The 11523-nt window shown below is 36.7% G+C and overlaps 1 protein-coding gene across 1 annotated transcript; it reads right to left on the bottom strand.

The window, feature by feature from the left end:
• Positions 1-6205: 6205 nt before the first annotated feature.
• LOC149168635 (F-box protein At5g50450-like) lies at positions 6206-10821 on the bottom strand. Its single transcript, XM_089428358.1, has 3 exons — positions 10084-10821; positions 9786-9948; positions 6206-8890 (listed from the first exon to the last, which is right to left on the bottom strand). The coding sequence occupies exons 1-3, from the start codon at positions 10380-10382 to the stop codon at positions 8114-8116; spliced, it is 1239 nt and encodes a 412-aa protein (XP_089284484.1). The 5' UTR covers positions 10383-10821; the 3' UTR covers positions 6206-8113.
• Positions 10822-11523: the final 702 nt, after the last annotated feature.

An 11523-nucleotide genomic window follows, 5' to 3' on the forward strand; every position in this document is an offset into this window, starting at 1 on the left:
GAAAATACTTGAGGGCCTTTGAACACCTCATGAGAAATGAAGGTCTCCCATGGTATATTCAGTAGATTCAGCTGATGTAAGACAATGATTTTGATCACAGAGAAGTGGTAGATGTTGTTTAACTATTGGGGATATGGCTTTTTCTTGACATAGAGTGCCATCTTCTCAATATTTCGGAACATGAAGTAAGGAATATCCATCATCCTCACTCTAGTAAAATGCATCAACAATCTAATGTGGTAGGCATACAACCATGAAAACCTACCTTCACAAGTAAAGTATTTAATGATGATCTTCATGAGTCGAGCAAACCTGTCCTCCGAGAATTTGAGGGGAAACACTCTCTTCAATTTGCCATGGTATTTAGCCTTGATGTAAGGCTCATAGTACTCCCTGTCAATGTATTGTCCTTTGTTCCATTTTTCACCTACATTTGGAATGCCTGTAGCCTCTGAAATAATAGCAGGTGACAAAGTGAAGGTAACTCCAGCAAGGTTTACCTCATTATTGTCCAGGTGTGTCACAAATAACCTTGCTAATTCATGATGGAATTTGACCCTCTCCACCATTTCACAGAAACCAAAACATGACTGATGTTTGAAACATGAGATTGGAAATGGACAAGCAAGCAATTCCGTCAAACTAATGAGCTCCTCCCTGATTATCTTTCCCCCTTTGCGAGGCTTCTTCTGCTGCAAATTTCTTTCCCTAGAATTGTCACTAAGGGTATCTTCCTCCGTTTCATAATCAATATCCCTCTCCATTGGTTTTGATGACTGTGAATACTAGTGGTGGAATGAAGGAAAAGGGTGAATGAAGATGAGTATGAAGAGATTTAAAAAGGAAATTAGGTGAGGTGAATGAGGATATGAAAAGGATTTAGGGAGTGAAGGATTTGGTATGTAGAGTTTAGGGTTCTAGGAATAGCGTGTAAAAGGGTTTATATGTGGAGGGTTAGGGAAAATAGATTAAGGGAATGGGGTTTAGGGAAAATAGATTAAGGGAATGGAAATAGCAGAAAACAAGTACCCTTTGCAAATCTATGAGACAATTTGGAGGATAGCTAGGGTTTAGTTTTTTGAGATATGAAAATCACCACAATTGATGAAAAACCCTTGCTAAACTAGGTGGGAAGCTTTACTTACTTGATGAGAGGCCAATTGAGTAATTTGAAGTGAATTAGGGTGACTTGAGTCGTTTGAAGCTCAGTGGATAGGTGCACAACGCTCTTTGTATGCGCAACATTCGTTCAATTTTCAACTGTGAGAACTCTACAGGTGTGTAGTGCTTTTTGTATGCGCATCGCCTTTTGTTCTTCCAAAAACTACTCTAATTTCTTCCCTTAGCCCAATAACACTCAAAATCATGCTTTTTGCTCTCCTTAGCACTTACAAATTCAACAATGAAGTGAGATAACACATGGATGACCTTTTTATAGCTTTCACTTTTTTTATTTTTCATTAATCAAAGCCCACTTTATAAAGTTCTTTGGCTTTGTCAAATGCTTTGTTTTTTAGTTGTGGATGCTTGACCCTTTTTCCTTGAAATCTGATAGACTGATGTTTTGAATGCTTTGACTTTGCAGTGGCAGGAGTTGGCAATGTGACCAGGAGTAGCTTATGAACACTTATTACATATAGGAACCATAAAATTACATAAAATTTACAAATAGTAAACCAATGCTTTGTTTTCACCTCAAACTGAGTTTGAGGTGAAAAACTTATTAAATTTACAAATTATGAAATTTAAAGCTTTCTGATAATTATTGTCTTCCTCAAGTGTCTGCTGACCATTATTCATCAATGATTTTTGGACATTTGACATGGTGAAACCCTAATACCTAATGAGACTGAAACCCTAAAACCTAAGACTTATTTAATAAAATGGCCTGAAAATAAACATTAACCTGAACCATTGACTGAATGGCACCTGAGAAAAGGTCAGCAGATATATATCATGAGGGAAAAAACTAAAATGAACCCTACCATCAGTTGATCCATGACCTAATGGAATGCAACTCATGAGATTGGGACTCCTAATATGAATGCAAAAGAGTGAATTTCGATCACTGATGGTAGTGTGAAAGCACTAACACTAAGAGGGGCAACCTTGTTTAACTCCGATATTACACTTAATATCTTTCGACCACCCCTCATTGCTCTTTAACTTGGCAATTACATTCTCGTATAGCCTTATAGCAACAGCTCTTAACTCAAAAGGAACCTTTAGCTCTTCTAATCTGTTCCAAAGGTTGTTTCTAGGAACTGTATCAAAAGCCTTTCTAAAGTCCACAAAGCAACAAAAGGGATTGGATTTATCATTGCGGCATTCCTCCACAATGATCCTAAGCGTAATGAGGTGGTCTGTTGTTGAGTGCTGCTTTCTAAAACCCGCTTGGCCTTTAGCCCGCTTACCTTCACTTTTAAGCCAAATGCTCAACTTCCTTTCCAAAATAATACCATATAACTTGGCTAGGAGAGGGCTGATCATAATTTTCCGATAATTAGAGGGGTTATTTGTATCCCCACTTTTAAAAATAGGGATAATGAGGCTTTGAGTCCATGGTTTAGGGAACCCTTGCTTGACTGCTTGATTTAAAAGCTTATGAATGTGGGGGATGAGGACAGGACCTTCAATTTTTAAGATTTCCACCTGGTAACCTTCAACGTCCTTAGCTTTCCCATTAGCCAAGCGATTAACCCCAAAATCAATGTCTTCTAATGAGAAAACTTCTTTTGTTGTGAGCAGGGTTTCAAAGTCATCCATGACATTTGGATATTCATAAAGCTTTTTAAGATAGGAATTCTAGTTGTGTAAAGTAATTTTATTATTATCTTTAGTTTTCCTAGTTAGAATCTGCCTCCAGAATTTATTAGGAGCTACCTTAGAGAGGTGTAAGAGATTCTCTTGTCTTTTACGAATATACTGTCTTTTTTTCCTTTTAGTTATGGCTTTGTATATTTTTATCTTGCCAATTTTAAGAGATTCATCAACAACTTCCTAAATTGCTCTCCTCGCACTTTTACAATCTTTGTCATACCATGGGTTGGTTTTGCTATTTCTTTTATTACTTGAAACTTCAATTGAGAACTTGTTAATAGAATATGAGAGTGTTGTAGTAAAATTATGATAGAGACCTTCTATGTTGTCTATTCTAGATAAAGGAAGCAAATTAGTTTTTAATTCATTTAGAAAGAGATCTTTTTTATTTCTATCAAAGATTAACTTCTTTTGGGTATAAGGATTATCTTCTATGGGATCTCTATGCATGACAAAATTGAAAGTTATAAGTAAAGGCCTATGATCGAGTCAGGCTCGTGGTCGTTTGAGATGTCAAAATTTTTTATTTCGTTGTATAGAGGGAGATCAGAGATAACATAGTCTACCACGCTGTTACCAAGCCCATGGATGCAAGTCATCTGGCTAGAATTGGGCCACTTCTTTAGACCATTGCAAATTATGAGATCCTGATCACTACAAAGCTTGACGAGCTCTGACCCAAACAAATTCTCCCTGAGCTATTCAGAGCTCCTTTTGTACCGGCTAGCTAGAGGAAGGTCTTCGTCTAACCAAAGAGGATTAGGGTTGGAATGATTGCTTAGAAGAATAGCTTGGTTGCTTTAAGTTCGAGCATTAAAGTCACCCATTAAAATGATATTGCCTTCATTCCTTAGGCTAGAAATATCATTCTCTAAACCATTGTAAGGACTATTTTTATCTAGATTCTTTTTCTTATATAAGTTAGAATTGATGGGGGGGGGGGGGGAAGGATAACATATTGCTATGTAGGTCTTTTTTTATCATAAATGTCGGTAATTTCTATCCAACTATATTGGTTGTAAGGGTCGTTTTTATAAATCCTAGCATGGGGAGAGATGATTTTCTTAATGTAACAAGCGATACCCCCAATGCCTCTACAGGAGGATCACTTATTCCAGGTAGACCATAATGTAAAGCCATCTATGTTAGGGACCTTAGATTCTTTGTGCTCCAAAGTTTCAACAAGAAAAATAATATCAACATCATTCGACATCCAACTTAGCTTGGGGCCTTTGTTCCATGGAAAGCCCCGACAGTTCCAAGAAAGAATCTGGATCATGTTGAATTCCTATTTATTATTATCTTTTTGGTTTCTATCTCAAATAACGGCTTTTCTATTTCTGATTATTGCCCATTTTCCTTCCTTCCTAACTTCCTTTACCTTTTGAACCTCCTTTCTCAATTCTGCTTGATCTTCTAGAATGAGATCTTCATTTATAAATATTCACGTTCCTTTTAGACTTGAGGTTTTACTAAGTATGTCATACTTATGGCCAGTAGAGCTCACCTTTATTCGAATCAGTCTTCCTTTATTCTCAGTTAGTTTCCCCAACCTTGTTGCTTTTGTGAGACACGTTGTTTCAATTTGTAATCTGTTATGTAATTCTGTTTGGGATATGGCTAAAGTATCCTCGTCTACCTCCTCTTTCAAACCAAAGATTATAAGGTTCAAGACCCTTTTGTTATGCTCATGGTCTAACTCTATCAATTTTTTCATTTCATCTTTAATTGGTTTAATATCTAATTTACCTACCACACTATTTGGGGTGAGGTGACTATTAACTTTTTCTTCTAGCTCTTTAATCATGTCCTTCATTTTAAGACTACTTTAGACTCTCTAAAGTATCAACATCTACCTGCTACGATGTTTGGTTTTGTTTTTCTATAACCTGCAACCTAGTCTCCATTGCCTCAATCTTATTCTCCAATAATTCTATTTTTTTTTCTATTTGTTTTTGGATCTTGTCTTCAAGAGATGTGAATTTATTTGCAACCTAGTCTCCATTGCCTCAATCTTATTCTCCAATAATTCTATTTTTTTTCTATTTGTTTTTGGATCTTGTCTTCAAGAGATGTGAATTTATTTTCCAGCATGGCTGCTAACTCTGCTTGTAGCTTGACTTCTCTTTCTTCTCTACGTTTCTCTAAAGACTCTATACTCATAGAGGCTTTGTAGAGTAACTGTGTTAGGTCTACCTTTAGTAATCTTTGGTAATTGTGGTGAATTATTCATACTTGAAAATATATGAACACATATGTATTAGAAAAATCTCTAAAGACTCTATATACTCCTACGTTTCTCTAAAGACTCTATATACTCATGGAGGCTTTGTAGAGTAACTGTGCTAGGTCTACTTTTAGTAATCTTTGGTAATTGTGGTGAATTATTCATACTTGAAAATATATGAACACATATGGATTAGAAAAATCTCTAAAGACTCTATATACTCATAGAGGCTCTGTAGAGTAACTGTGTTAGGTCTACCTTTGGTAATCTTTGGTAATTGTGGTGAATTATTCATACTTGAAAATATATGAACACATATGTCTTAGAAAAATATAAGAAATGTGCCCCCATAAAGAGATCGTGAACTATTACAGCAGAGAGATCGTAAATTATTACCGTAAAGAAATCGTACTAGCACAACCACAACCACATTTACCAATGTGGTTGGAGTATATCCACCACCCACCACATTAATAATTGTTATGTGTATTTTGTCAAAGACTAACTATTTCTAATTATTAATAACTATATAAATAATAATAGCCATAATATTTTATATTTCTATAATTATATTTATTATACTAACATTATTTGGTATATTAATATAATAATAATTGTTACATAAAATTTTACTAATATATTAATAATTATATTTAAAATTTTAATATAATATACATATAATATAATAATAATCTACCAATAACAAAACTAGAAGAAAAAAACTGTTCTGAAATAATCAACCAGCAACAACCAAGGGAAAATTCCAATTACTACATAAATGTTCTTCAAAAATAATTGACTTCAGCGGAATTGGGGAAGTTCCACCTTTAGCATAAACGTGTTGGGAATTTCTGGTAATTCCAAACAAAATCACTGAACAGAGAGTAATACTCTGTTTTGCCACAGGATAAAAAACTGAACAAAACAATGCTCTGTTTTAACACAGCGGAAATAAAAATCGTTTACTGAATACGGTGTTTCAACAACTGAGTTTCGTCAACTGAGTTTCAGCAACGGTGTTTCAGCAACGCTAAAACTGGTGTTTCAGCAACACCCTGTTTTGACGCAGAGAAACTATTTTCTGAATACGGTGTTTCAGCAACGCTCAACAACAAAAAAAAACTTGTATTAATTAACAAGACTGCTGTTACAAAATTCTTCCTCTCATGGAGGGATTACAGTAGGAACACTTCAGATGCAGTTCCAAAGATTTCACTCTGTCTCTGCTTGCAAATTTGACACTGTTGTGCCTTCACTTATGTGCATTACAAAAAGCAAAATACTCTGTCCCCTGTTTTGAAATTTTTACACTGTTGTGTGTAAAAATCTCTTCATTCGCGTTGATCTTCACAATGGCACTCACGCTGTAATATCTCTGCACTGCTGTGCATTACAGACTCTGTCTTCTCCTGAAAAACATTACACTGTTGTGTGTAAAACTTTCATTACATGTGCGCTGTTGCGTCTCACATCACCTCTCTATCACTGCACTGCTGTGCATAAAACAACTTCTTACATTGCTCTCACGCCACTGCCCATTACATTTCATGTTCTCTCAACAAAAACAAAATTACCCTCGCGTTGCTGTACATCACTACACATTCAACAACAAAAAAACTTCACGCTGCTGCGTGCTTTCCTTACATATGCAATTCTACACTGCTGCGTATTCTTTGCATTAGATCCACACTGCTGTGTGTATTACATTCAACCTGCTGGAAGAATTATCCTTTCATTCGTTGCGGCAAGTTTCTCTTTGCATTACAATACATTCAGAAAAACTGGACATTCACGCTCCGCTGCGTTTTGCCCTCTTTTTCATTTGCGCTCAGCTGCGCTTCACTTACATTTCTCAACGGACAACAACAAACATTATATTCAACAACACAACATAAAACTGCTTAAAATTTTTATGACAAGACTAGCAATTAAAACAAGGTATGGAGCGGCACACAAATAAGTTTAATTCTTTAAATTTCTGGATGTTGCGGTACATTCCCCATGTCCGCAATAAAACCTAGTGTTTATTATTTTTACCAACTCTGCCATGATTTTTGTGTTCTTAAATATTTGATGTACTTAACCCTGAAAAACAAAATCTGCAACGTGTAAGGAAAAATCTAGTCTCGATTTGTTGTTTTAATTGGTGCCGAAAAGTGTACTAGTTTTTTTTGGAAACAGTACGCAGAAGGGGAAATTAACATTTCAACAAAACATTCATTAAAAAAAAACTGTTCTGAAATAAACAACCAGCAACAACCAAGGGGAAGTTCCAATCACTGCATAAATGTTTTTCAAAAATAGTTGACTTCAGCGGAATTTTGGAAGTTCCACCTATAGCATAAACGTTCTTGAGCGATATTCGAGTTCTCCTAAATTTAGCGGCGTCCTAAGTGGAAGAGGGCGAAAACATTTAAATTAGAAGTTACATGTAATGTGAAACTTTAGCATAATTAAATCATTCTTCGATGATTAAGGGCATTAGAATAGTGATTTGAAACTTCGCATAATTAAATCATACTTTGATGATTAAGGGCATGAGAATATTTAATGTAATGAGGTTGGTGATTAAGCGAATCGAATGCCAGCAATCTAATCATCTGAAAATGACGTGTTTGTTTATTTTTATTGTTGGGAGTTTCTTCCATGAAGAGTGAGAAGGTTGGTTTATGTCACCCGTGATTCCATCTCCCCACACAAATTGATGCTTGCTTGCTTTATCCTTCATAGGATCTCAAGGCCCAAATTGAGGCTGGCTTGCTTTAACATTCGTGGGATCTCATGGACAAATTCATTCTGTTTTGTTTTCGCTTCATAGAGGAAGTAGTTATGGTTACCATACATAGCGCACAAAAGGTAAGGTAGCCAAAATATGAGCAAAAAAAGTAAGGCAGGTCTATGAAAATTGAGGAGAAACAGGTAAGACACTAAGTAAGTAATTCATCTCATCTCGTCTCATCTCATATGTTGTGGAAAGATCAACGAACCATGAGCATCCGAATTAAGTACAAGACGGTTCGTGTGGTGTACTCTCCTACTATTGGAAGGAAAATACGTTAACGAATCTCATGAATCGTTTGGCTCTTCAAAATCATCGTCCTCATCATCGTTATCGATATCAGCATGTAGGTCATCCCAATCTTGTTGGGGCATACACACATATCTGTGACAAGTTTTCCAGTCCAATGCTTGGCAGGCCCGAGAGCAGTAATTGACGGAACTACAAGCCGAACATCTCCTGAATTCATGTCGTCTAGTTTCTGGGCGGCCACAGTGTTCATTAGAACAAAGCCGAAGCCCAGGCTGAGGAGGGTACAAAGAGAACCAATCTACAAGAAATTTATTAGCAATATGCGGCTCGGGTGGAGGAACATTGCAGCCGAAATCGCTGAGTAAAGAACAGCAACTTGTTTGAAGAAACGAAAAGACGGACTCTGAATTTGAATCCTTCTTATCACTGCAAATTAAATACTCGTGTTGGGATGATGCGGTTAGTCTAAGTGCGTTTTGAAGAGATGCCAGAGGAGGAGTAATGCCTGCGGCCGCGGCTTCTCGTGCATTTGCTTCAAGCAGGAGTCGGCGGCCTTCAATGATGTTTCTTTGCACGCCGTAGCCGTCTTGGAGACAGTGACCTAGGTCGCGCATTGCATCTACATGCCCTAACGAGGCTGCTCTCGCACACAGTGCCACGCCTGCTTTTAGGTCTTTTTCTCTCTTTGTACCCCCGCTGCCATTGAATTGAATTATGCCTAACGAGTGCAGAGCCGACGCCTCTGACGCCATCGCTGCTTTTGCCATGAAAGATGCTCCTCCGCTTCTGTTTCCCAGGCAGTAGAAATGGATCTGGTAGAATCCACACGTGTTAAGTTTAAATAAATAATACAAACTAAATTTAAAGATTCGGCATTCTGAAATTGTGAAACTAAAGCTTGAACAAATATGGCACGAATTTGTAAAATGTTTAGATCCTTGACTTGCTATGCGTTCCTTTCTTACAGGAAATTCAAGATTATACATATATATTTAATGGAGAAATATTTTTATAGCTATTTCGTTTCACGTTGCTCTTAGAATTAGTACCAGAAGTTAAAAGTCTAGAGGAATTTACTCGTCCAAAATACTTTTCAGTGTGGATTCTTTTGTATCGATTTCCGTTTACATTACTGAAAGAATTGAACATTAATAGTAAGAAATGATAATAAAAGGATCAGTGAAAACGAAATTTAAATTAAGAATATAAACGAAATTTAAAGATTTCATTTTGAAATTGTGAAACTATAAAGAACAAGTATGACCGGGCTTTGTAAAATTCATTCGATCTTTGATTTGCTGCGCGTTCCTTTCTCACAGAAAATTCAAGATTATATGTATATTTATTAATTAGAGAAATATTTTTATAGATATTTCATTTTACATTGCTCTTAACCCTAATACCAGAAGTTAAAAGCCTAGAGGAACATCATGTCCAAAATACTTGAAGTGTTGAACCTTTTATATCGATCTGTATTCAAGATTATATGTATATTTATTAATTAGAGAAATATTTTTATAGATATTTCATTTTACATTGCTCTTAACCCTAATACCAGAAGTTAAAAGCCTAGAGGAACATCATGTCCAAAATACTTGAAGTGTTGAACCTTTTATATCGATCTGTATCTAGATTACTGAAGAATTGAATGGGCAATAAAAAGATACTGCCATTAACATTAGTGAAAAGTTCTGGTAGCTGCTTTACCATCCCTAGTGTGTAGCAGGCTTCCATGTTGCCAAAATCTGCACATCTTTTCAAGAAACGATCTGCTCCGTCTGACCAGAGAGAGGCTTTGACAGCCAAAGTCCCGCTTCTTGCCTGCATCAAAACCAACGGATGCATGGCAATACAGCAAAACCTCCGGCACCTGTACACGCCGAAGATAACTAAATAAATATAAACGGAATAGATCCCATTCACCAGATCCTTAAGCTTAAAAAATTCGAATTATCATGAAATAAATTTTCAAAGTTTCAAATCATAGAAAGAACTGATCACTCACGCAAGCATCGCATTGGCTAAATCTGCAGGACAAGAAGCAGTGGAGCTCAAACATCGGAAAATTACTATAACAAGATCATCTGGAAGAGCTTCAAAATGGTCGGTTCCCTTGTTAACATCGTCGCGAGATCTCTTTGGCGCCTTGTAATTTCTTGGATCCTCATGAGCCTTCCGTTTCAACTTATTTCTTTCTGTCATAATTTGATGCCGAGGCGCCATTTTCTTCACACGACTTCCTTGCCGGGTTTGACAACTCACCTTTTCCTGAGGATTAACATAGATTCCTCTCCTTGTCTGCATCCTTTCCAACAAGATGATCCAGAAGAGGAAAATAAAGGCCCCTTAGCTTTGGTTGAGAAAAAGGAACATTTTCTTCTGAATTTACTGAATACAGAGCTTCACTCATACGGGTAATCGACAGATTCCCGGCTAGACTTTAGGGATATCTACCACTCTATTTTTGGTTCTGGGCGTAGAGAGACATAGAGGCCTAGGCTTTCGTGTTTCTGCAGGCCTTATTACGGCCTTTATTCCTTTTTCCTTTTGCAGGGTCAACAAATAGAAATAGAGTTTGTTGTCTGCGGATTGCAAGCGAGAGGGAGTGGAAGAAACCCCCTGGTAGCATATATAAAGGCCCGGCAAGAGAACATCTACATCTCAAGTATGCAAATCCAAAACGGATGACGCGCAGAGCTGCTCCTACTCGAGAATCGGGTTGCATCGCTCCCATCACTAGACAGACACAATGGGTGCAACAGGCCCGGATTTCGTGTAGATGGAGCCCGCTTACGTTGGCCAAGACGTGCTCCTCTCAACTATCCATCTATTTTATATCCCCTGGTTTTGAAGCCGCAACGCTCAAAATAACTGTTACAATACCAGTCTCCGCCGTACATACTGTTTTATTTGTTTCTACTTCAACTGTTTTACGGGCCGTTTGTGTAGCCTTGGCACGCAATTCCCGTCGCATATGACCAAGCTTCATTGGACGTTAAAACGATTGCAGCTTCCCGGAATATTCCGGCAATCTGCAATCGACTTAAGGACAAACATGCAATTTGCATCTAGTTGTTTTCCTTAATCTGCAATCGACTTAAGTTGAAAATGAAATTAATATACATTTTTATAGCATAATTTCCTTAATCTGCAATCGACTTAAGTTGAAAATGAAATTAATATACATTTTTATAGCATAACATATTTATAGTCTCAATTTTTCTTATGTTAATTTTGAATTGCATTTTGCATCATAAACATTACGCTTTCAAAACATCTCCATAAACCACTCACACGATAGTGCTCCCTCCCTATCCACTATATGTATGTTTTGTTTCATTTCATTTCAATAATCATGTGTATATTTATTTCCTTAGCTCAACAAAATTTAGATGCAAATTATATTATGAATATTTTTGTGAAAATTTATCTTAATTTTATCGAC

The sequence above is a fragment of the Pinus tabuliformis genome, chromosome 4_2 (genome assembly GCF_031772625.1).
Source record: "Pinus tabuliformis cultivar Carrire ecotype Pingquan chromosome 4_2, CPIR1, whole genome shotgun sequence".
Classification (NCBI taxonomy): domain Eukaryota; kingdom Viridiplantae; phylum Streptophyta; class Pinopsida; order Pinales; family Pinaceae; genus Pinus; species Pinus tabuliformis.